General features: G+C 38.0%; 1 protein-coding gene across 1 annotated transcript in view; it reads right to left on the bottom strand.

The window, feature by feature from the left end:
• Nucleotides 1–27865, bottom strand: part of Dnah14 (dynein axonemal heavy chain 14) — a 394744-nt gene that overhangs the window by 321373 nt on the left and 45506 nt on the right. Inside the window, 3 exon segments of the mRNA XM_012513730.1 lie at nt 4602–4852; nt 5857–5988; nt 8865–9009. Coding sequence (XP_012369184.1) covers nt 4602–4852; nt 5857–5988; nt 8865–9009 — 528 coding nt within the window.

Below are 27865 nucleotides of genomic sequence, written 5' to 3'. Positions count from 1 at the left end.
TTTGTATTGACTCCTTTCTCATTGATACCTATTAGTCTCACATTGTTCATCTTTGCATTGTCTTGCAAGTGATGAATTATTTTTTCCTGCATCCTAGTTGTTTTTAAGAGATCTTTTCTTTTCACTAGGTGCACCAGCGTCTTCAAGATCTGAACCTCTGTCTTCACTTTCACTCAAATGGTTTTGCAAGCTTGAGATTGAGATTTTAAGTTCATCTGTATCTCTTTGCCTCTGCTTCACGCGATCTATTTCTTTCCTGTATTGCTCAAAGAATCCGTCATTTTTCTAATCTCCTCTATTTTTTTAATCAATGTCTTCTTTAGAAGCAGTTATTAATTCTTTTACTGCAGAGTTTTTTTGAGATTGGGTTTCCTCCCTATGTTTCTATGTTTGATTCTTTACTTCAGATGCTATGAGTTCAGAGAATTCCTTTTTTACTTCACTAATTAATTCCGCTCTGAGTTCCTCTATGACTTTCTGCTGTTGCTTACTTTTGACGCTATTAATTCATACATTTCAGCTGAGCTAGTCTTCTGCACTTGTTCTGGGTGGGCACTGGGTTTCCTCCATATGTTTCTGCATTTGATTCTTTACTGCAGATGCTATTAATTCAGGGATTTCTTTTTCATTTCCAATCGGAGTTCCTCTATACCTCTGCAGTTGTTTATTTCAGAAGCTATTGATTCATTGATTTCAGTTGTGTCATTCCCAATTTGTTCTGTGTTAGTGTCCTCTGCACTTGTTATGGGTGGTCTTGGGGTCTGAGATTGCACTTTGCTCCTTCTCATTGTCATTTTGTGTAGCACTGTTTTCTGACCTTTGTTGTAGAGCTTTGGTACAGTTATAACCTTAGCACCTACTGAAATTCAGGTGCAGATCTACAAAGTTTGGATTTATCCACTTGTGCCTGACTTGGGTCTGGCTGCTGTGCTTAGCTCCTTCCTGCTGCTGCCCTTGGGGGTGAACCTGTTGTGCCCATCTGGCAAGACTTTCTGCTCCTGGACTAGCTGGGTGGTTCTATCCTCTATACTCTCTGCAGGGATTGCAGCTGCAGGGTTTCACCCCAGGCCTGTATGCCAGTCCTGAGCTGAGTCTGAAGGGGACAAGGCATAATAGGGGGAAGAGGAAGCTCTCCCACAGTCACCAGGCCTGGGCTACAGCTGGATTTGGGGGTTTGAGAACAGAGCAGAAGTTCTCACTCACTGGGTGGGAGTGGGGGGACTGCAGAGTGGTGGTGAGGCTCCAAGGCATTGGAAGAGAGTCTCATCCACACTGTACCTGGGCTTGGACCCAACAAGTCCTGCAGGCGCAAGGTAGCTGGAAGCTCTCCCACACACTGACCAGGCCTAGAGTAGGGCTGGATCTGGGGGTGCTGAGAACAAGGCAGAAGTTATCACTTGGCGGGGCAGGGGTTGGGGAGCTGCGGAGTGGTGGTGGGGCTCCTTAGGGGATGGAAGAGCGTCTCACCCACGCAGTGCCTAGGCTTTGACCGTACACGCCTCACCAGCACAGAGTAGCTGGAAGCTCTCCCACACACACACACATCGGAAAAATTTTTGTAAACTTTGCATCAAGTGAAAAACCAGACTACGGCCATCTTTCTGGATGAATAAAACTGTGGCCACATTGTCCAGAATTGTGGAATGAACTAAGTTGATAAACTGAGTAACACTATATTGGATTTGTAGTATAATTACAAATTGGCAGTAACATAACATGTTACTGGCACAAAAACAGACATGTAGATGAACTGAATAGAAAAAAAGACACAGAAACAATAGCCATGTACTTACAGTCATCTCATCTTAACAAGTGGCCAAAAACACACTTTGGAGAATGCACATGCAGATGGTTGAAACTAGATCCCTAAGTCTTCTCCTTTCTAAAATAAAATTAAGATAAATCACAGACCTAGATATAAAAACAGAGAATTTGAAACTACTGGAAAATAACATAGCAGAGAACTTAAAGACACTCTGAGCTGGCAAAATTTCCCTGAAGAGAACTCCAGTAGCACAAACAATAACCAACAAACAGAGGACTACATCAAATTAAAAAGCTTATTCACATCAAAGAAACAATAAGCTGAGTGAACATACAACCTACAGAATGGAAGAAAAATCTTCATTAGTTATTCCTCTGATACAGAAATGTAAGAAGAACTCAAAAAAATGAGCTACCCCGAAACCCCAAATGACCAATCAAAACTGGGCAAATGAACTGAATAGATACTTCACAAAAGAAGTAAAATGGCCAATAATATGTATTTTAATTTTTTAACATCTTTGACTACTCAGGAAATATAAATCAAAGCTACACTGAGATTCCACCTCATCCCAGCCAGAATGACTATCATCAAGAATGCAGAAAGCAGTGAATTCTGACAGAGATGCAGGGAGAAGTAAACCCTGCTACATTGTTTGTAAGACTATAAACTAGTGAAACCACTACAGAAGTTATTAGAGATTTTCAAAAAACCCAGAAACCTAGTTTGATACATCTCTAATTCTTTTGGTGTACCTCCAGAATAATTAAATATATCATACTACAGGGATGCATGTGCAGCCATTTTTATAGTGGAATGATTCACAGTAGCTAAGCTCTAGACACAGCCTTGGTGCCCACTAACAGAAAAACAGATATAGAAAATGTACACAAAAATGTAAAATATATGTATATAAATGTTTATATATGTGAATATTATTCACCCATAAAGAAAAATAAAGTCATGTCATTTGCAGTGAAATGGATGGAATTAAGGACCATTACGGGAAGCTAAATAAACCAGACTCAGAAAGCTAAATATTTAGTATTTTCTGTTATATGGGGAACCAAAAATATAAATAAATAAGATATAAAATGGACTGTTGGAAGAGATCAAAGGAATTGGGAAGGAAAAAGAGAAAGGATATAGGATTGGAAATGATTGCAATATTTTATATGTAAGTAGTCATTGTCCCAATGAACATCACTATAATGTATTACAAGCATGTATTGATAAAAATTAAGAAGAAAATTGAAAAACTATCAGAGACTTCAATGTAAGAGCTATTATTATGAACGTTAGCTACTACCTGTCAGACATTTATTTTTTGTTTATTCTGAATGTTATAACAAAAGTGTTACTGTTGTCTACATTTTTATAGATGAGGAAATTGAAGTATTAAAACTCACTTCAAGGGGCTGGGGAATGGCTCAGTAGAATAAGCGCTTGCCTGGCAAGCACAGGCCTGAGTTCAATCCCCAGTTCTGAAAAAAAAAACAAAACAAACAAACAAACAAACAAAAACTCACTTCATTTCTGGTAGGCTAAGAGCTACTCTAAGTCACACAGCAAGCCAGAGACAAAATAGAGATTAGAACCCAGGGAGTCTGATCCACATTTGGAACCATTTGAACCACAATACACTCCAACATACCAGAAAAAAATAAGAAAAAATACACAGAAGATGTGATGTGTATAAAAATGAGCTGCAAAATAGTACTCTAGGATTATGACACTAGAAAAATGTTTAGGAAATAGCTACAAGAAATCATACAAAAATAGTAAGATGCATTTGAGTAATGGAATCAAGGGTGATTTTTGTTTTCCACATTTTCTATGAGATGAATTAACTCTGAAAATATCTCCAATATATTTTTAAAGATATATTTAGCGTGCACACACACACACACACACACGAATTTTTTAAGGTCAGTAAGATTATAAGGTGCTATTCCTAAAAGGTTGTATTTTGCATAGCTGAAATCCAGAACTAGCTCAAATCAACTATGTGGTGTAAGCTCTGAAGATCAATACTAATTATAGAAACAGAATATAGCATCTTTAATATTCTTTCAAATTTTTAGGAAATATTTTCAGCTACAGTTGTAATAATGAAACTTTGATTTGACTAAAATGATACTGCTAAATTTTGATAGTTTGAACATAAAGTATTCCCTCATTTCATTTAACATTGTCTGCTGTTTCACAAGTTGCAGTAGATAGGTCCAGTTGTAGAAAATAAAAGTATTGTTTTTACCAACAGAGTTTAAATAGAAGGTAGAAATTTTATCTTGAAGTTTTGCTCCAGTAGAGGAAATATTCAATGGATAGTTCTTGGAATTGACTCAAATTCTAATCCATCTTCATGGCTTTTTGCAAGACCTTCCTCACATATCTATCTGTAAGAATAGCTTGACACTTGAAAGACACAGCACACCTGTACTTAGGGTTGCCAGGGTTAGCAAATAACAACACAGGATATTCAATAATAGTTGAATTTCCGATAACTCCCAAAATACTTTTAGTATAGGTAATTCTTGGGACATATTTATGTACAAAAACAACTCATTGCCTATCTGAAATTCAAGTTCAGTGAGAATATTGTATTTTATATTATAGCCAGATCTAAGCACAATTTTAAGGAAAAAGTTGGGTAATTTTCTTAAATTTTATGGACAATTTTAAAGTATTACCAAATAATAAGTTCATTTAATTGCAAAAATGAATATGAATATTCTGCTACAAGAAGAGATAATGAGTATTTTCTCTACAAGTAAAAATATATTATGAAATTATTATCATAAACTTCTCTTCGTAGTTAGAAAGGGTGATTTACCTGATAAGATTTTCATTCTTTCTTTCCAGTGAAAATGGCATGTTAGAAGAACCATTGAATAATTTGCAAAGTAGTGTAACTGCAGTGTTCATTAGCTGACGGATGAGTTCTTGAAATATGAAGTCAACCAGCATGAGAAATCTGGCCATTGTTTCTAACAAACACCGATACTTAGGTAGCTTGAAGTGTGTTGTATTATCTTCAGACGGCTTTGACTCAAAATATTCTTTAACATCTTTCTTTTCTGCAACCTACAGTTTAAGAAATAATCAAGGAATATGTTGAAGGCTGGCCAAATAGCTCAGTGGATTAAAACACCTGCAAGCAGGTGCAGGAACAGGGGTTCAGTCCCTGGGCCTGGCGTGCCTGTCCCCACCCCCAGGGCACACTGAGAGGGCAATCGAGACTGGGTGTGGTGGTGCGCTCCTGCAATCCCAGCTCTTGGGAGGCTGTAAACCAGTGGATCACTACGAGTCTGATCTAGTAGTGAGAGCCTGAACACCCGGTAGACCCTTCTCTAAAAATACAAAAAAAAAAAAAAAAAAGGAATATGTTGATGGCTTGTGCTAGTACAGTACTGTTACAGCCTGAACTAACTTTTTTAAGGCTTTCCTTAAAATTTTACTTCATGCTTATACTGTATTCAAACAACAGGCCCAAAGAGAAAAAATTATGTATCCTGAAGCTTATGAAGTTTAGTATCTCACAAGCAGCTCAGTCAAAGAAGGAAGGACACAGTATCTATGTGCTCCTACATAGAAGGACCCTCTGCAGAAGCAGAAAGGATAAGAATATTTGAGAACAATGTTCATTATCTTAGTGAATCTTCTTCATAAACGTTTTGTGAGGTTTTGTTTCACCTACTTATATTTTTCCTAAACAAGTGGGCATTCTTTTAAACACCTTGAACTTTCTGACTACATTGCCCTTTATATGCCAGCTCAAATCAGTTTTCCAGCACCTTGAACTTGTGTATATATAAATAGGCATATTTGTGTGCTCCCCCATATTTATGTAGATATACACCATATATATATATATATATATATATATATATATATATATATATATTCTTTGTATTGTATGCTGCACCTAGAGAAGTTCCTACACATAGTAAATAGGTAGTACTAGGACGTTTCTTAGTCATCCACCCTTGTCTTCTGCTCCCAACTTACAACACTTATTTCCAGACATATTATCTGAGCAATTCTTCAGTCAATATATAGCAACCAAGGGAATATAATTCAAGAATTACCTTGAAGAAGGTAGTTTTTATCTCTGAAATTGCTTTATCCCTTATGCCCTTAAGTTGCTTCAGTGCCTGAGTAGCTTGCTGTAACTGTTCTTCACAAAATTCATCTAAAGAATATGTTCGAGATCTGTCAAGCTAATTAAATTATATCAAATGTTGAGTGCTGCAAAGCAAAGCTCACTAACAACAACAAAGACAAGATATTTATACATCCTTGCAAGCCATAAACTATGTTATATAATTTCTATTTTATGTGCTTAACACTTTTTGTTCTATGTCTTTATATATTTTTCAAATTTAAATACCATAGTTAAATATATTGTCTAAAAACAAAAATACATTGCTATTTTTAGTTATAACCGATTATCTGAATCAGAAAAAAATTGAAGTTAAGGTATTTTCAAATATCTGTTAATTTGGGGAACTTTCCAATTCTAGAAATAATTTTTACTTTTCAATTCTCAATTTTTTGTTAAAAACATGATATGAAATGCAGGGTAAAGAGGTTAAAGTTAAATAACAGAAACAAGGCATATTTTAGTTGGCATTTTACCAGATACCTTCAAGAAGACATTTCCACCAGCTATACTATCCATTCCTGTCTGGTCCTGCATGAGTGTCATCTTTCCTCCTGGAACATTTTCTTATTTTCCTACACTTTGCTAATTTTCTTGCTGCAGTATATTTTCATCAATAAACATGCAGACCACTTTATCCCCAGATGCACTATAACAATCAATAGATCTGTGTTCAAACTCTAAGCAAGCAAGCACTGTTCTGGCCTTGGCATTTGGCTTTACTCTTGGAGCACCCCCTCTGAGAAATGTCTGAAAAACCTCCTTTCATTTCTGTTCTCACTACTGAGTTCCTATTTGAAGGCCTTATTCTTATGTTTGTTATTTTAGTGGTACACTAATTCTTTAGTGATACTATCTTTCCAATTAAAAGGTTTTCAATGAACCAGTGTCACAGTAATTTTCCTCAAATATGCTGAGTCTTTCAGTAGTCGTTTTGGGGAGTAGTTGTCAGGATTTTCCTGACCTTAGAATATCAGGAGAGACTTGCTAATCATGTAGAGTACTAGCAAGGAAAAGGGTGGGACCCAAGTATCTACATCTTCACCAAGACCCAAAATACTTCCTAGGAAGACCAACTGTTCACTCTTAAAGAAAAGACATTATCCAGCACATGTGCACAAGTGATGGCCTCTCCAGAACTCAATTCAGACACAACAAGTGATGGTGCAGACTGATAGCCACATGTGTGTTGGGAGAGAGCCTTTGGGAACTTTCATCTTCACTTTGACAATATGGCCTCCTCATAGCCAGTCTTCCCCAGGGTCTGTACCACAGTGATGCAAGCCTACTAGGACCAACTCTGAAGTAGAAATCTGATATCCTTCAGCTGAGCCTGCTCCCTGACCCCTGCCAGTCCCAGAGGCTCTTGGTCCTGCACAGTACTGTACTCATAGCCCCACAGGAGTGCCCACCCCCTTGGGGAGGTTCCCATCTCATTTCCACTTATTGTTATTCTTGGCCTGCCAGTGATGACCCAACCTGCCTTCGAACCGAACTTACTGAGTAGCTTATCCATACTTGGATTCCTTATTTAACTTCTTTTTCCCTCCCTCCCTCTATGGTTTGTTAAAGTCAGAAATAACCTATCTTTTAGTAGGAAGCTGCCTAAATTAATCCCAGATCAGGAGAAACCCTACTTCCTCTGAATATCTGTAGCATAACCACACTTTCAGTGGTGATACTGACAGTAAACATTCTATGACTTGTATTTTCCTAATTCACTAGCTAGAATAATTATTGAAGCAAGGAACCACCTCTAGGATTTATCACTTTTAGTTGTAAAAGATAAATTTTTTTTCTGATATATTATAAACAGACTGACAATGAAAGCATTTTAAATTCATTTCTTCACACAACAATTTGCCTGTAATAGACAAGCATCAAATAATTATGACATGGCTGACAAAGTTTATTCTCTTCCTCTTGATGTGCTGGGCCAGAATCTCCAGTATAGTCCCAACATCTCTTCTCTGTCACTGTTGACATTTAATCCATTAGCATCTAGGAAACACCCAGAGACTTTCTAAACTTTCTTTTGTCTTCCCATTCATTAAGTTAAGGGATACATACATCATGTCAGCCTCTAATAAAACAATATAATATGATAGCTCCCCAACTTGTCTACCTGTACATGAAAAGCATAAAAGTACACCTCAGTGACTTGAGTTTATTCTTTTGAAATATCAATAGTTTCAATATAGCTATATAAAGTATAGTTTGTCTGTAGTGATTAATTCACCTTCTTTTATTAGTTTTTTACTTATACACTGAAAAAATACTGAACACTCGCTATACTTAATGAATCCTAAAAATAAGATGTTAATTACAATGTGGCTCTTAATTATACATAAGCTGACTGTAAAATTTATAACTTGCCTAAGTCCCTTTCTATTTCTAAATCCAAGTGATTTTATCAAACTTGATTTTCAATGTGTCCCTCACAGTCAGTGAAATAAAATCTGCTGGAATCTGCTTCTACTGTATACTAAACACGTAACATTAATTTCTTCTTCAAAAAACTCATTACATGCAAATTTAACTAAGTCATTCAATGAAGATTATCACATTTTCTAGAAAGTTGAAAAAGAAAAATTCATAAATTTAACAAAAATCTGAGTTTCAATTTATGGTAAGTCTTGACATGCTATACTGGGAAAAGAATAGCTGATAACTATCAATAATGTACTAAAGATAATTATTAATAAGTAATATTGCATATATAGAGATACATTTGAAAATAATGTCATAGAATTACATGAAATATAAATTCATTCTAAGAAGGAACACTGTAAACTCAAGATTGACTTCTGAAGAAATCACATTCTGAGCAGCTGTCAACAAGGAGGATTCTTATGTGAATCCAGAAGTCTATATTCCTTTATTGTAACACTTTCTACATGCCAGCAGTAGCTTGTAGAAGGTAACTCCACTTACCTTCACAAGAAATATAGCAGATGGATTACCCACATGTTCATTATAACTATTGATATTAATAGCATCTTCACAGAGTCCTCTTATATAAAGCAAACAGGACTGAAACAATTCATCAGCCCAAAAGAGACGATTATATAAAATTGACCTGAAAGTTAAACATTTCCACATGTTTATACCTCATTCAAAATTTTTAAAAAAGGAATTTGAAGCTATCTAGCATAGTTTAGTTCATATATCTGTAACTAATATGTATTGCATTTGTCACAAATTAAATTACAATGGTGGTTACATTTAGCTGATAATGTTGTAGGCCAAGTTAGGGGTGTTGGCTGTGTTGAGTGTGGATAGCCAAGTGATATTTTTCTATTACAACACTGGATCCTAATTTGAAATATCAAGGAGTGTTATCTAAAATGAAGCATATGTCCTCAATTTATTAACTTTATTAAACTTGAATGAATTTCTTCAATTTACTTTCACCCCAATTACAAAGAAAAGTTACTTGGATAAGTGACTGTTTGGAGACAGGTTCTGAAATTTTCCAACAACCAAGAAGTCAAAATGACAAAAATTATGGGCCCTTTTCTTTGCCCCTTTCTGTCAGTTTAACCTTGGTAATAAGGTAAGACACGCCACTGTTAACAACACTGGAAATCACAAAAAAAGATGAACTAGAGGACAAAAGAACTGGGAAGTAGAAGAGGAGGACAGAAGGAGAATTGGACCAAGGAAAGCAAAACGTAACTCATGTATTTCCATCTTAAATATCCAGGGCATGTGTTGGTGAGAAAAGTTCCAGAGGGCATAGGCAGCCCCACCCCTCTAGCCTTGCTGGCCTCTCTCTTGGACTGTCTTTGATGGAGGAAAGCTGCTGAACACATGGCATCTGGAAAATACTGAGAAATGGAAGAAGCCAAAGAGGAAGGGAGGAGTGGTACCTCATTTAGTCAACTTGACTATTTCCAATGTTCTGATCACAAACTGAGTTGGATAAGAACCAAATCAAATTCAATGGTTAGGTTCAATGTTGGTCTTATAGGGAAAATTGACTTGGTTCTTGTCCAATTTAGTTTCCAACCAGAATTGTGGAGAGAATTGAAGTTGGAAACTGAGATACCATTGAAGTTCTATAGGTAGGCCATGTACCCATGACCTACCAGACACACCCAGAAGTGTACTTTGAACAATCTCCTCAGTGTTTTTCAAGCCAATCAAATTGACAATCAAGGTTAACCACACTATCAAGGCAGAAACTTCTAGACAATAATCATCCTGCACCTACCAAACATCACAGGAGAAAAAAGCACTGAATAGGATACTAGGAGTTCCTCTTTCTTGGGTGCCATAATGGGAAATCTCTAATGCCTTCATTGGGAGTGTTCAGAGAAGACCAAGTAGGGTTCTGGGACATTCATCTCCACTGGATATGAATGGATGATCAAATGGAAAGTCAAGCAAGAAACAGAAGACAAAAACAAGTACCAAATGAAAATTTTTAAATGGAAAAATAGTAACAGGAAATAAAAATGCAAGAATAAATTAAAATGTCAGAATGGAATGGACAGAAATAAATAACTAACAACTAGAACAATAGAAAATATCCAATCTGAGTAACAAAGAGAAGATTAGAAAAAACCAACCCTCATGAAATATGAAACTATATAAAAGGGACTGGCATTTATTTCTAGAGTCCCAGGGGAGAAGGAGAGGAAGACATTACTGAAAAAAGTGTTTGAACAAATCATAGGTAATAATCCCCCAAATTTGCCAAAAGAGAAACAATATTCATGAAGCTAAGAGAACATAAAACAGGATAAAGATAAATAAATTCAACAAAGCCATCTTAATGTTAAATTTCTGAAATCTAAAGACAAACAAATTTAAATCATTAAGACAAAAACACATTTTTATAGGCTAACAACAGTGAAACTGACCATAGAATTTAGAAAGAAGTGATACAAAAATGTTCAAATGCTAAAAGAAAAAAGAACAAAAACAACAACTATCAACCCAAAGTCCCTTGGGTACAGAAAAAATATTTACCAATGAAAGGGAAATCAGAATATTCTTGAGAAACGTAAGGAAAAAATTAAATCCATGAAACAGATTCAAACACATATCCAGGAAATTAAAAATTCCATTGAAAGTTTGCAAAATCACATTGACAAAAGTGAGTAAAGAACATCAGACCTAGAAGCAGGATCAAAACTAGCAATCATGAAAAGAAAGATCTCTTAAAATATCAAGGGACCATGAAAAAAATCCAACAACTACAAAATAATACAAACAGAAAAGTGTAAGATTGATCGGAGTAAATAAAAAAGCAGGAGCCAGCACAAACTACATTTAAAAAAAAAAAAAAAACTGTCATGGAAGTACTGGCAGAAAACTTCCAAGCATGGAAAAATAATTTGGCAGATAATTTAGGCATGTACAACTCCAATTAGTCATGACCAAAATAAATCTACACAAGGCATATAATAAGATTTTATAAATTCAGCACAAAAACAGAATGCTAAAAGCTGTTAGAGAAAACAAACAAACCCCCTATAATGGAAAGCCCATCAAAATCACAACAGACTTCTCAACACAAACTCTTAAATCAGAGAGAGCTTGGAGCAAAGTATTTCAAGTCCTGAAAGAAAACAACTTTCAACTCAGATTGATGTACAAACTATCATCAAAACTGTCTTTCAGAATTAATTAATATTAAGTATCTTAATATTAACTAAGATACTTCTATGACAAAGAACAACTGAAGAAATTCATGACTAACAAGTCAGCTCTACAAAGTATTATGAAAAATATTCTAGAAAGAGATAACGAGTACAATTCCAAGAATGTCAATAGAAAAAATCCAGGAGGCAGGATAAGAAATTAAACAGAGGGGAAATACAAGGAAGCAGCAGCAGGAAAATAACATGACGGGGATAACCCTATGCATAGCAGTTATAACAATTAAGGTACATGATCTCAATTCTCCAATCCAATGAAACAGACTGGCATAATGGATCAAGAAGCATGACCCAACAATATTCTGCATACAAGAAATACATTTAACTCAAAAAGAAATTTATAGACTGAAAGGCAAAAGATGGAAAACTATGTGAGAAGAACCTGGAAAAAAGCAGGGGTAGCTACTCCATTTTCAGACAATGCAAACTTCAATCCAAGACTGATCAAAAGAGATGAAGAAGATCATCACATTCTTGTCAAGGGAAAACTCCAAGAAGAAGATATATCAGGCATATATATGCAGCATATATAAGAACACCCAACTCTATAAAATGAATATTAATGCACATGAAAAATCATGTAAGCACATGTAAACACAATTGTAATGGGGGAACTTAACACCCATACAAACAGACAGATCAACTAGACAAAAATAAGTAAATAAACAAAGAAATAACAGAACTGAACAAAATTTGTAAACAAATGGACTTAGTAGATGTCTACAGTGCTCTGCCCCACAACTTCAAATTACACATTGTTCTCAGCTGCTCATGAAACATTCTCCAAAACAGACCAGATACTAGCCCATAGAACATGCTTAAATAAATGCAGAGGAATTAAAATTATCCAATGCATATCTAACAATAGTGCAATGAAATTGGAAATCAATGGCAAATGAAAGTATAAAAACTTCATAAACACATGGAAATTAAATAATATCCCCTGAACAATCAATGAGTCACAGATAAAAATAAACAAAAAATCAAACAATATCTACAACTAAATGATAATATCAGTACAACATACTGAAACTTATGGAATGCAATGAAAGCATTCCTAAAAAGGAAATTTATACTGGTGAATTCTCATATCAGGAAAATAGAACAAGTTAAAATAAACAACCTAATGATGAACTGCAAATTTACAGAAAAAGAGAACATGTCAAGCCCAAAGGTTGGACAAAGGAAGAAATGATAAACCATAGCAGAAATTATTGCAATTGAGACTAAGAAAACAATACAAAGAACCAGTGAATAAAAGAAGTGGTTCTTTGAAAGATTAAATAAAATTGATGAACCCTTAGCCAACCTTATCAAAAAGAAAAGACTCATTTATGAACTGAAATACATTTAAGAATGAAACTCATATTTAGGAATAAAAAGGGTGAAATCACAAGGGATTCTTCAGAAATACAGAAGGTCATGAATACCTAATTCAAGAACCCTTCTTCTAATAATATGGAAAACAAAAAATGGACAGATTGCTAGATACATATGAATTACCAAAGCTGAATCAAAAAGATATCTAAAGATCCCAGGATCAGTCAATTAAATTGAAAATTGTAATTTAAAACCTACCAAAAAAATTAAAGCCCAGGTCCTGATGAATTCACTGCTGAATTCTACAAGAAATTTAGAGAAGATCTAATGCTGTTATTTCTCAAAAGCTCCCAGATTCATTCCCAGAAGCAAGTATTACCCTGATTTAGAAACCAGAGAAGAATTCAACTAAGAAAGAGAACTACATGCCAATGTCTCTAACGAATATAAATGCCAAAAATCATCAATAAGATAATGGCAAACAGAATTCAGCAGATCATCAAGAATATTATACACCACAACCAAGTATGATTCATTCCAGAGATGTGGGGATAGTTTCACACATGCAAGTCAATAAAAGTAATGCACTATAACATCAGAGCCAAGAACAAAAATTATATAATCATCTCAATAGATATAGAAAAAGCATTTGACAAAGTTCAACACCCATTCATTATTACACCCTATAGAAATTTGGAATAGATGATATTTTTGGGTATCATTTGAGACAGAATCTTGCTGTGCAGTTCAGAATGTTTTTGAGCTCACTTTGTAGCCCAATCTGGTCTTGAACTCACAACAATCATTTTGCCTCAGCCTCCTCAGTGCTGGAAGTACTACCCATGTGCCACCACACTTGGCCCAGATGGTCTATATCTCAATCTGATAAAAGCTATCTATAACAAACCAATAGCCAATATACTAAATGCTCAAAAGCTGAAAGCTTTCACTGTAAAATTAGGAACAAGACAAGGGTGTGTCCACTATCACCACTCTTATTCCATATAATTCTGGAAACATTAGCTGGAGCAACAATACAAGAGAAAGAAGTAAAATGAATAAAGATAGGAAACAAAGATAAATTATCATTATTCTCAGATGACTTGATATTCTACATAGAAGATCCCCCCAAAAGCCAGCAAAAGACCCATAGATTTAATAACCAGATTCAGGAGTGTTGCTGGATATAAACTCAAAACTCAATAGCACTTCTGTACACAAACAACAAAATCCCTGAGATAGAAAGTAGGAAAACAGTACTTTTCACAATAGCATCTATAATTAAAAAAAAGCCATCTTATGAATAAGTCTAAGGAAGGAAGTAAAAGGTCTCTATATTGGAAGCTACAGTACTCTGAAAATAGAGATCAAAGAGGATATCAGAAAATGGAAAGACACCCCATTTTCTTGGGTAAGAACTAACATAGTGAAAATAGTCATATTCTCAAAATTGCTATGCAGATTTAATGCATTCAAAAATACCATGTCCATACCTCATAGAACTAGACTAAACATTCCTAAAATTCATTTGAATGAGTGAGCTAAAATATCAAACACAATTTTAGGCAACAAACACAAGGCATGGGACATCATGCCTGACTTGAAATTATATTACAGAACTGCTGTGATAAAAACAATGCGGTACTGGCAAAAAAAAGACTGGAATATCAATGGAACAGATTATAAGATGCAGAAACAACCTCAAACACACTTAGCCATCTTATCTCTGACACATTCATTGGAAGAAAGATAGCCTCTTTAATAAATGGTGCTACTGGGGACCAGGAGATATGAAATTTTATTACACTGTGGACCAGGCTACATGAGTAAGGCCAGTATGAACTTGCCTTAAGAACAGAAGTATGAAGGAGGTTGTCATAGTTCCTAGCTGCATGGAGAAGGCTCATATCTGCAGTACTCTTAAGGCAAGATAATATCTGATGAGGATAATGTAAAGGACACAGTCATCTGAGGCATAGGGAAGAACTTGTTTTCTATTAGGTTTTTCCTATCTACCCCAGTCAAAGTCCACCACCCATTCTCCTGTGCTCCTTACTTGCTAATAACAGTGGGCCAGCTACTGATATTGAAGCACTAGTTACAAGCGAAAGGTTCCTCCCAGCCCCTTCGTACCTTGAAAACTGTCTTTTGTCATTTATCCCCTGCCCCAGGTATCCAGGCACCTGATCAACCTCTAGAAATAGATGCCCAAACAGTGAAGTGAACATGAGACGTGGAAGGGAGAGCCCTCCCCCCCCCAGTGGTAAGAAGTGATGTAGATATTGAGGAATCCTGTGGGACAATTTTTTTTGGTGGGTGGCTAGCCCACCCTAGGGATGGGGCTGGCACAGCATGTGGGGCTAGGGATTGAACCACAGTCCTTGCGCTTAACTGAGCCTGGCCTAAGCAGGCTGTGTTAGTTGATACATTGTGTCAACTTGGCTGAATCAGCTCCGGCAGCATGGGGGCCTCGTCCTGCAGGTGGGCAAGGCCCAGGAATTGAGAAAGGCAGGAAGCTGCCCTGCCTGGTTTCCTGCCACCCCGCCCCGCTTCCGTGGAGAAGTCTCAGTCTTTGGAGGAGCTTGATCTCGGCAGCCGTGCCACTTTGGAGTAGCTCTCATCTTCACTGTGGAGTGCTGGTCTTCACAGTCAGTGCAGAAGGAAGAGAGAGGCTTGATGGATGCTGCTGCAGCTGCTGCTCCTCTGCTGTTCATTGTTTTCTGCCACATGAACTGCTGTTGTTTGCCTTGGAGCCAGTGGAATACAGACTGAACCCTCCAGTAACTGTGAGCTAAATAAACCTTTCCTTCCTTCATTTTGAGTGTCGGATATTTGTCCCAGCAATGGGTAAAAAGTAACTAAGACAGAATTTGGTACCAGGAGTGGGGTCATTGCTGTGGCTATACCTGACAGTGTGGATTACAAGCTTTTGGGAATGGCTTATGGGAAGAGATAGGAAAGGTTTGGAGAAATCCTCTACTTGCGATGAGCTGGAACAGCTTTGGCTGTTTTGTTTGGGAGATTCTGGTCAGAGCTCAGAAGACCAGAAGGTTGATAGATAGCTGGCCTGTAAAGACCAGGCTGCGGAGGTTTCTGCTGGGAAAAAAGACAGCATTGGTTGTTGGACTCCAGATCATTTGTGTTTTGACTTGGCAGAGAAGTTGTCTGCATTTTGCTTGTGCCCAGAGACTTTGCCTGAGAGTGAGTTTAAGCATGGCGGACTGATTAATCTAGCAAAAGATATTTCAAAACAGCGAAATATTGGAGCAGTGGCCTGGTTGTTACTGGGGGCTTTCAGCCAGATTTATTTTGAGAATCAAGAGCAAAGAGCCCAAAAGGATGATTTAAAATGTTGTGAGTTTGGCTAGAAAGAAAGCTCCAGGAAAGCTGTGGACTGTAAAGACAGAGCTGAGAGGTTCTCCATTGCTGAGAAGGAACAGGAGAGTAAAAAAGATGTCCTGAGGGCATCACAGGAAGTGGCAGATTCTTGCCCTTTGCAGCCTCAGAATCACAAGGGTGAAAAACTTTGCTTTGAGGAGAGAGCCCCATGTTCCAGAATGGAGGCAGCGGCCACACCGGGTTCCAGAGTGGAGGCGGCGGCCACACCAGATTACAGAATGGTGCCAACATAGAGAATTTGTTTCTCGGAATCAGAGTCAGAATGCTCAGCAATCCAGGCACTCAACCCCTACAGCCAAAAGAGAGGAAACCCTGGCTACTGCTCTAGCTGGCAGCAGCCCTTGGCATCATCCACGTGGCTTTGGTTGTAGATGCATGCAAAATGCAGGTGTTCTGAGGTTCAGAAGGCTTCCACCCAGATTTCAGAAGAAGGCCTGGGAGGCCAAGCAGTGTGCCCCTGAGAGGGCAGTGTGTGAAGCTGTGAGTGAAAAGCCTACTCAGTGGAGACCTCAGAAGTTTAAAAAAGCCAGAAATGTGGATGGTCTAAGAAAAGCTACAAAAAGGGAGCAAAGTAGGCCTGAGAGAAAAGCCATAGGAGCTACCCACAGAAGTGCCTTAGAGGTGGAGCCACATAGGGCTTTTGGAGATTGTAGCTCATTACAGGGTGCTCTGAATGGTTCTCAGGGAACTGCAGGACTTCACATTTGTCTTTCTGGACCTTGGACTTGTTTTGGTCCCAGATGTTCGTATCCTGCTGTGTATGCCTTTTGGAATGGCAAGGCTTATCTTGTGCCTGTGAACGTGAGAAGTGTTTAACTTTTCATTTGCAGAGGGGCTCACAGCTAAGAGTTTGCCTTAGATCTTGGAAGCTTGGGACTTGGACTTTTCAGTGTTGCTGAAACTGGTAAGACTTTGGCAACTCTTAGAGATGGACTAAAATGTCTTTTGCATAAACGGTTGTGCATGAGTCTTTGGAGAGCCAGGGGTAACATGTCATGGTTCTAATACAATGTTCGAGTTGTAAGATGTTTAAGCATGTCTGTGTACCTGGAAATTGGCTTTAAAAAAGTATTTGTCTAGTTGGCAAGTTGACAAGGGGTGGATTGTGTTAGTTGATACATTGTGTTAACTTGGCTGAATCATCTCTGGCAGCTCTCAGCATGGGGGCCTAGCCCTGCAGGTGGGCAAGGCCCAGGAATTGAGAAAGGCAGGAAGCTGCCCTGCCTGGTTTCCTGCCACCCCGCCCCGCTTCCATGGAGAAATCTCAGTCTTTGGAGGAGCTTGATCTTTGCAGCCACGCCACTTTGGAGGAGCTCTGATCTTCACTGTGGAGCACTGGTCTTCGCAGTCAGTGCAGAAGGAAGAGAGAGGCTTGATGGATGCTGCTGCAGCTGCTGCTCCTCCTCTGCTGTTCATTGTTTTCTGCCACATGAACTACTGTTGTTTGCCTTGGAGCCAGCAGAATATGGACTGAACCCTCCAGTAACTGTGAGCTAAATAAACCTTTCCTTCCTTCATTTTGAGTGTTGGGTATTTGTCCCAGCAATGGGTAAAAAGTAACTAAGACACAGGCACTTTAGACTGCTGAGCTATCTCATTGGCCCCATGTGGGACAATTTTGGAAATGGATGAATAGAAGTGAAAGTAAGTAGTGGTGCTGCAGAAAAATGAAGGTCTTCTGAGACACAGGAATAGACATGATGTTTAATGTTTTTTGGAGTTATGTGTAAGGCTTCAAAAATCACAGAAATTATTAAAAAACTTATCAAGATGTGGGAACCAAATCTTATAAAAGGTCAGTATTACCCCGAGTTATGTTAAGTCTTACAAAGGGGAACAAAAATGCCACAGTTCAATGTTTCTATTTTGGGAAAACAGGACATGTCCTAAACAATGTACTGCTCCAACCAAGTTTGGGACCACCATCCAGATCCCAGTGGGAGGGAATACCAACCCAGATTCCAGTCTGTCCTTGATACATTAAAGGAATTCACTGGGTAATGAATTCCTGTTCCAAATATCATGAACATGGCACTCCTGTATGGGAAACAGGAATCAGGCACATCCCTGGGCCTTCAAACAACAAGAGCCTTTACAGTTCAGGCAATAAGCAACAATCCATCTTAGGTCCCAGTAGGATGTTACTTCCCTCACCCTTGGAACCCAAACAGTGCAGAATTAGATCTTCCTGCTGCTCAAAGAGTAATGGTTATTGGGAGCATAAGCCATCAAAAATACCTGTAGGAGGCAATGATCCTGAGAATCTTCAGAAGATTTTTTAATCTAGTAGTTAATTGGAAAGATTCTCACCCTGACTAACTATATATACTGATACCTGTGAACTAAGGTACTGCACTGCAGATGGTAATTTGTAATAGTAGTTTCATGCTTGGAGAGCCTGTCATTCTGGTCTTCTGAATATGGGCTTCTTGTCATGACATGCCAGTTGCTGCTGTGATGTCTCTCGGGTAGGTTCAAGAAGAAGGGGGTGGTGAAGGAAAGCAAGAGAGAGGAAAAGGAAAATTGTGGGACTGTCCTGCTTCAAGGATGTACATGGTGAGATTTTTGGACTTATGTGCAAACATGAGAAGTATATAATTCTTTATGCCTATTTTTAAAATATATTCTGTGTTAGTTGATACATTGTGTCAACTTGGCTGAATCAGCTCCGGCAGCATGGGGGCCTCGCCCTTCAGATGGGCAGGGCCCAGGAATTGAGAAAGGCAGGAAGCCGCCCTGCCTGGTTTTCCTGCCACCCCACCCGGCTTCCATGGAGAAGTCTCAGTCTAGAGAGGAGCTTGACCTTCGCAGCGGAGCCACTGTGGAGGAACTACGATCTTCACTGTGGAGCGCTGGTCTTCGCAGTCAGCGCAGAAGAAAGAGAGAGGCTTGATGGACGCCGCTGCAGCTGCTGCTCCTCCTCTGCTCTTCATTATTTTCTGCTGGATGAACTGTTGTTGTTTGCCTTGGAGCCAGCAGAATATGGACTGAACCCTCCAGTAACTGTGAGCTAAATAAACCTTTCCTTCCATCATTTTGAGTGTCGGGTATTTGTCCCAGCAACGAGTAAAAAGTAACTAAGACATATTCTAATTTTTAAGTGTTTTTTATCATATTCTATAGGGACTTAAAGTTCAACATATCAATACTTGATGAAAAATACCTGTTCCATATTATGCCTAAGATGTTTGATACGCAGACAGATAGTGAGGTTAAGCTTAACAGCCTAAGTTGTTTGATAATAACAATAAGCTTGTCTTTTGGATGGTTAACAACCTAAGTTTGCAGACCAAAATTAGAGAAAAAGGAGGGCTGCAAGGAAAGCCAACATTTTGGCCCTAGCTTTCTAAGGTCAATTAAGACTCAGGACATATGAGAACTTGTACTGTAATGTCATATAACTCGGTAGTGTCCCAAAGTTTCTGATCAAGGAGATTATGGGGCCAAAGAGGAAAGTGATCGATGATGTAGAGTGTGCCTAAGGAGAGTCACATGGAGAGAAAACACTCTCTCAGGCTTTCACAGACAGCACATTGGCCAAGCAATGGCTATGACTCATCCACATGGCTGACGCTGACAAAGGTTCTACAATCTGAGGTACAGGATCTCAGGATAAATCCTGAGGGGATTTCACAGACCTTATCAGACCGAAAAATTACAACTCTTGTTGCATATGTCCTGCTTTACATTGATCTTAACCATTCAGAAGAAAGGTATAAAAACAAAATATAAGAAATAAATCCATGCTGTTATATTGAGCTGTGGGGACTCAGGTCATCAATTTGTGACATTGCAAGTGAAGTGGAAGACCCAATACTATTGTGGGCTGCTGGACTCTTTTGGAATGTTTTGCTGAGTTTACACACCTATAATATTCAAATAACGGAGCTTAACAAAAAAAAGAGTATACAGATGAATGTCCATTTTGTATCTGTGTATTCAGAGTGGTTGGGACAGATATATAGTTACATTCTCTTAATGAATAGAATGATTTGTTCTAATGGTGTTTGTAAATGGGATGTCAGGTCCACATCTTATACAGCAATTAACCACTAAGAAGAATGTATGCAGTGTGTTAATTATTGAAACTGTCCTACCAATTTGATTTGAAACTGTCTCATTGATATTTGTTTATCAATAAAATTATGGCAAAAAATATCTATAGGAATATGGGGATCATTGCACGAGGATACTGTTGGATTGATTATGGGGAAACACAGTTTAAATTTACAGGGTATTACCACTATACCTGAGGTAAGTGACTCTTTATCAAGGAGAAATTCAAGTTGTAACTAATTCCATGGACATTTGGGTCTTTGAGCCAGGTGCGATCTTCTGGTTACTACTATTTTTGCCATTTGTTCATTCTATAGATGTAAGGCTTTTGTTATTTGATTAGGAAAGTATAGCTATTTAATAGGAAAGAAAAGATCTATAAAACTGTTAAAATCCCCCTAGGGGAGCATGGTATGTCTGAGGAATTTAAAATAAAAGGTTAATGATCAACCTTCTATTTTATTGATCTAAAAAGCAATTTTTTAGATCAATAAAATAAAAATCTTTTAGATCTCTATACCTCATATCAAGTTGAAGTGGACAATTTTGCCTCAAGGAATGATAAATAGCCCCATGCTATGCCAGCATTTTTCAAATGGAGCCTTAATGCCTGCTCACCAGAAATACCCTCAGGCTTATGTTACCCATTATATAGATGATATATTGTTGTTCACAGCATGAGAAGCACAACTACATGCTTTGCTATAGTTGACAGATATCTTAAGAGCCATGGTCTGCATAGCTCCTGATAAAATACAGACCTTCAGCCTTTATCTGGATTTAGGGATTGTACTTACAGAACAGATGGTAAGACCCCAAAAGATAAAAATAATACATGATTGCTTGCTAACCTTGAATGATTTTCAGAAATTATTGAGGGATATTAACTGGATGTGGCCTAAGTTAGGTACTGCTACATACCAATTAAAGCACCTTTACAGTATCCTGCAGGATGACATTCAGATCAATTCACCATGGCAGTTAACTCCCAAAGTGTGGCAGGAATTACAATTAGTAGAAGAAATTTTATAGGAGTAACAAGTGTATCCAGTTAATGATCATCAACCTTTTATTTTAAATTCCTTAGACATGCCATGCTCCCCCTAGAGGGATTTTAACAGTTTTATAGATCTATTATTTCCTGTTGAATATCTATATTTTCCTAATCAAATAAGAAAAGCCTTACATTTATAGACTGAACAAATGGCAAAAAAAAAAAAATAGTAGTAACCAGAAGATTGCACTGTAATCAATTATTTGGAATTGACCTATTCTGAGCATTTTGCCTTTGAAGTTAGCCAAATGTTCAATTCTGTTATAGCATGTTTATTGGCAAAATGCTTTCAATGATTTTATAGGACACACTGATAACCATTTTCCTAATAACCCTATCTTCTAATGTTTTTCTAAAACATCTATGTATAATTCCTCAAATTATTTGGTTAGAGTCTATTCCTGATGAACCAACCTATTTTACAGATGGTTCCTCTAAAGTGAAGGTGGATATGTAGAGCAAGGACTTTCAATAAGTCATTTTGACCCTGGGCTATCAGCTCAAAGATAAGAAATTACCACCTTATTTATTTATTCGTTTATTTATTTATTTGTATTTTAGGGAAGGGTCTACAGGGTGTTCAGGGCCTAACTATTAGATCAGACTCATAGTGATCTGCCTGTTTACAGCCTCCCAAGAGCTGGGATTACAGTTGCATGTCACCATGCCCAGTCTCAATTGCCATCTCAGTGTGCCCCAAGGGTGGGACCAGCACAGCAGTCTGGGGATCAACTCCCCCAGCCCTTGCACCTGCTTGCAGGTGCTTTAATCTGCTGGGCTATTTGGCCAGCCCTATCACCATTTTATATATTAGAAAAATGACTACATTGATCTCTTTAAATATCATTAGTGATTCAACTTGTGCAGTGTTTCTTAACCAATGGCTAGAAAGTGCTACTTTTAAAGGTTTATCTAGACTTTCCTTTGTTTAATCCATTTCTTAGGTTACAAAGAACAGTTCAAAGTCACTCTACCACCTTTTATATTGAGCATACTAGGTCCCATGCTAATATACTTGGACTCTTGGCCTATGGCAACCAACATGTCAATTCACTGGTGGCTTGTGTTACCTCCTTTGATTTAGCAAGGTCTTATTCCTATCATCCAAAATAGCAAGGCTCTAACAAAACAATTTCAATTATTTCAGTTCCAAGCTAGAAAAATTGTCTTGTCATGTCCTCCTTGCCAACATATCCCTAAGCCCATTCCTCCTGAAGGATGCAGCCCCTAGGGGCTGCAACAAAATGATATGTGGCAAATAAATGTTACATCCTATCCTTTGGATGGCTACAATATGTTTCTGTCTCCATAAATATTCTCACATGATTTATGACACCTGCCACAGGGGTGAAAAGGTGGGACATGTTCAACAACACTGTTTATCTGCTTTTGCTGCTATTGGAGTCTGGAGGGACCCTCATACCTCATCAAGGATTTATCCTTTCTTTCAACTTTGGCATCTTAAACACCTCAAGGGAATCCCTTATAATCCTTAGGGCCAAGCCATGGTAGAGCATGCACATCTTTCTTTAAGAAACAAGAAGTACAACTACCTTCACAGGCACAATTAGATCTTGCTATCATTACTTTAAAATTTTAAACCTGCCTACAGAAAGCAAATACACTCAATCTGAGCTTCATTGGCAAAAGGACAAATTGACAAGCACATCTAGGGCACACGTCCTATGGAAAGATGTCCAATGGGAGAGTGGGATGGTCCAGTACAGTTAATAACATGGGGATGATGGTATGCGTGTGTTTTAACAGGTCACAGAACACCAGTGTGGGTGCCACCCTGAATGTGCAGCCATGAACAGAGGAGATCTCCAAGTCCACGGTGGAGCTGGAACTGCTAACAGCAAGAAATGCTCAGGGAAAGCCAAGAACATACAAGCAAGTTCTATTCTGGCTAGCAGGATGGTGATCAGCTAAAGCCAAAATGCTGACAACCTGAGCTTTGTTTTCCAGGATTTTTATACTTTTAACAAGTTTCCACTCACCATAGCAACTACATTCCAGGGCATTTTACAAGGTCACAAGATTTACATTTCTCAGGTGTTCATTAGTCAGGAAGGATGCAGTTAATCTTAGCTTGCCCAGTTTATTTTATCTATTGACTCCTGTACCTAAAAGACTTATTCCTCTTTTTATGGGTTTATGATTAGCTAAAGGGAAGGATAAGGAATGAGTTCATCTAAAGTTTAAGGGACTTTTTTAAATGTAGGCCAACAGTTGGGGAGATAGCTTGGTGGTCTAAGTACCTGTCTGGCAAGCACAAGGACCCTGGTTTGATCCCAAGTACCACATGCTGTGCCTGAGACTTCCGGGCACCTCATGCCAGCCACTGTAATGGGGTGTGGTGGTATACACCTGTAATCCCAGTGCTGGGGAAGCTGAAACAAGGTTTGCTACAAGTCCAAGCCATGCAGCAAAACCCTGCATAAATAAATAAATAAATAAATAAATAAATAAATAAATAAATAAATAAAATTTTAAAGATTACAGTAGAAAATGAAGATCAAAACCAAAATGGAGTTACTTTAGCTCCCATCAGAGTCTGCTGCTAACAGGCCCACTGATACAAGCTCTCTCAAAGATGACCCTGGAAGAGACACCTCAGCTGCTGAGGACTACACAAGCAGCAACACTGATGACAAGTGAAGAATATGACCCAAGAGGCTGAAAAGTTAGTGACAAGACAAGGCCTTCCATACACACCAGAAAATATGTTCATTTCCATGATGGCCGTCATTGCCTGTACCATATGTACAAGTTCAGTGTCTGTGAAAGAATACTGGTGTATGTACCCAATGCCTCTTTGCTAAGAACTCTCACATAGGCTAAATTTTCCCCTGACATTTATCATGATCAATTAGATTGGGTTCTAGGACCCTTAATGGCCCCTGAACTTGTGGCTTCCAATATTAATCTATATTATGCATCACAGTTTGTACATACACCTTTATGCATTGAGCATAAGTCCTTGCAATCTAATTATTGCCCACCTGCTCATCCACAGGTTTGCATGGCTCATTATAAAGAACAATATTTTGGAGAATAGTATCTATTAACATTTCAAAGGAGTGGGTTGACTCTTCCACACCTGAGCTTCCTCCATGTGTACAATGTACATCTTAGGTAGACACGTGATTCTGCACCACCACCACCCCGTCTTGACCTCCCGCATAGGAACTAGAGGGTGAAAAAATGTATCTAAATATACCTAATTTGAGTCCATAGATTGCAGCCTTCAAAAGACAACAATAGTTCAGCCTGGCATACAGACCATTGGCATTGGTACACTAATCATTACGGAAGAAATGCCTCTATTCCAGCTTCACATTACCACAGGTTGTCATTAGTGGCAAACCTGGACCCCTTCCAAAACCTTTTGGAAATTAGCTCTTCCTCACTATATAGCAACAATGGAAGTAAGCCAAATTTACTGCAAACATTTCTAGTATCTAAATTTGGAAAGGTAAAAACACGATTTTTCCCTATCTATGTATAATTCTTATATTTTCTTATATCTGACTGTTGAATGGACTTTTACCTCACTTACATGTCAAATTTATGTTGACCTACTGTGCATCAACTAACACCTTAGTAAACAAGGCTTTACTAGTCAGGGTATGTGCTCGAGGTCTGGATGTCCATAAATCTTACCAACCCATGGTTCAACACTCCTGCTCTTCATTTGTTATAATCTCTAATTATGCCTCTTATACATAAACCAAAAGAGTGTTTGGCTTAATTAGTTCTGGAATTGTATCTTTGGTATTGCTAATCTCAAGTGTTGCTGTGTCCTCTGTGACTCTTACTCACTCCATGAAGACTGCTCATTTTGTAGACAACTGGACCAAAACAGTAGGTGAAGCTTGAAATATAACACACATTAGAAGTTTTACAAAAGGTAGTATTATCTATATCTCAACAAAGCCATAATTTTGATGAGCAAATTCAAAATTGGGACAAATTTGGAGTCATAAAGCAAAACTGCAGTCATAATTAGTGTCTTAGAAGCTACTTTTATATGAATGGGAGATCAGATAGAAACAACAGGTCCTTCAATGTTATTTCAATATTACATAATTTTGTATAACTCTTCTACCTTAAAATCAATCTATTCACTGCTGAGAATATATACAAAAAGCACATTAATGTTGCTATGTACTGTAATATTACTATCGACCTAGAAGTTTTACAAAAGGTAGTATTATCTATATCTCAACAAAACCATAATTTTGATGAGCAAATTCAAAATTGGGACAAGTGTTCTAATACTTTTGATCAGTCTGATCATGGAATTACTTTACCTCAAGGCCCTTTTTGGATTCTACACTGGATTGATTATATTAATATGCCTGTGTCTTTTTTTTCTCTGCTTAGTCTGCTACAGAGGACATCAAACCTGATAATGCCTAGATGCTGTCCAACACCAAGTCTTGCTAGTTCAACTCTTGCAATTACAGAAGGGAATTGTTTGAGACCAGAGAATATGAAACATTTTACTATACTGGGGACAAAGCTACATGATTAAGGCCTATGTGACCTTGCCTTAGGAACAGAAGTATGCGGAAGGCTGTCATACTTCCTCACTGCACAGAGAAGATTCATATCTACAGTATTCTTAAGGCAAGATAGCATCTGATGAAGACAATGTAAAGGACACAGGCATCTGGGGCATAGGGAAGAATTTGTTTTGTATTAACTTTTCCCTGTTTACCCCAGCGTCCAGCACCTATTCTCCTGTGTGCCTCATTACTATTAAAAGTGGGCCAACCACTGAAATAGATGTGCCTATTCACTAGGAAAAGGTTTCTCCTGGTCCCCATGCACATGAAATATTGTCTTTCTTTATTCTTTACCACCAGCACACAGAGGTCCAGGGGCCTGATCAGCCCCTGGCAGTGCTGGAAAAACTGGCTCTCCACATGCCAAAGACTAAAACTAGATCCATGTCTCTCACCATGAATTAAGCTAAACTCAAAATGGATCAAAGTTCTAACTATTAAAACAGAAACACTAAATCTGTTGGAAGAGAGAATAGGTACAACAAAGACATAGGTGTCGGCAAAGACTTCATGAACAAACCCTAATTGCATGGGAAACAGTACAAAGAATTAACAACTGGGATCTCATCATATTAAAAAGCTTTTGCACAATAAAAGAAATCACCAAGAAAGTAAAAGATAACCTACAGAGTGGGAGAAGTTTTTAGGCAGCTCTTCCTCAAAGAAGTAATCCAGTATATATAAAGAACTGAAAAAAATCAGACCCCCCCTCCAAATTCAATGACCCAAACCAAAAATGGGCATCTGAGATGAACAGACATTTCTCCAAAGAAGTACAAATTGCAAATAAATATATGACAAGTGTTCAACATCACTGGTCATTTGAGAAATGCAAATTAAAACAATACTGTGATTCCATCTCACTCCAAAAAAGCAACTAAGAACAAATGCTGGTGGGGCTGTGAAGAAAAAGAAATCCTTCTCCACTGTTGGTGGGAGTATAGACTGATGCAACCACTATGGAAATCAGTGTGGAGTTTGCTCAAAAAACTAGGATGAGAGATCCCATTTGACCCAACTATTTCCCTTCTTGGTATTTTCCTTCTTGGTATTTTTACAAACATCATAACTCAGTGATACATGTACACCCATGTTTATAGCAGCACAGTTTGTAATGGCTAAATCCTGGAAACAACTGAAATGCCCATCAACTGATGAATGGATAAAAAATGTGTTAAAAAAAAAAAAATATATAAATATATATATATATATATATATATATATAATGGTGTATTACTCAGCTATAAAGAAGGGTAAACAAGATATTTATCGCTAAGTGGATGAACTTTTTTAAAATGTATTTGGTACAGGGTCACACTACGCAGCTCAAACGCATAGTGATCCTCCTGTTTTCAGCCTCCTCAGTGCTGGGATTACAGGCGTGTGCCACCACGTCTGGACTCAGTGACCAGCGCAGTGTGCCCTGGGGTGGGGCTGGTACAGCATGTGGTACCAGGGATTGAACCCAGGTCTCTGTGCTTGCCTAAGCACGCACTTAGTCTGCTGACCTAACTCACTGGCCCTTGGATGAACCTTTGACCGTAGTCATAAATAAATGTGACACACATGTGTCAATATCACATTTCTCTCACATGAGAAAACTGAGTGTAAATGTATAATAGGTATTGTGAAATAGTAAAAAACTGTTTAAAAGGAAAGGGGAACTAGGGAGAAGTGAAGAAGGAAAGGAAAGAAGAAAAGGAGGGTAAAATGGAAACAGAGCTTTGCTGACAAAAGAAGAGGAGTGAGGTTGAACAGAATGGAAGAGAATGGGGAAAAAAGATGAATTAAGATATATCATGTACATGCTGGCCAGATAGCTCACTGGACTAAAGCACCTGCTTAGGCAGAGTGCAGAGGCCA

This window comes from Octodon degus, unplaced genomic scaffold (assembly GCF_000260255.1).
Source record: "Octodon degus isolate 3935 unplaced genomic scaffold, OctDeg1.0 scaffold00017, whole genome shotgun sequence".
Taxonomy (NCBI): domain Eukaryota; kingdom Metazoa; phylum Chordata; class Mammalia; order Rodentia; family Octodontidae; genus Octodon; species Octodon degus.
The sequence above is the reverse complement of the archived record's forward strand: the minus strand, read 5'-3'. Positions and strand labels throughout refer to the sequence as shown.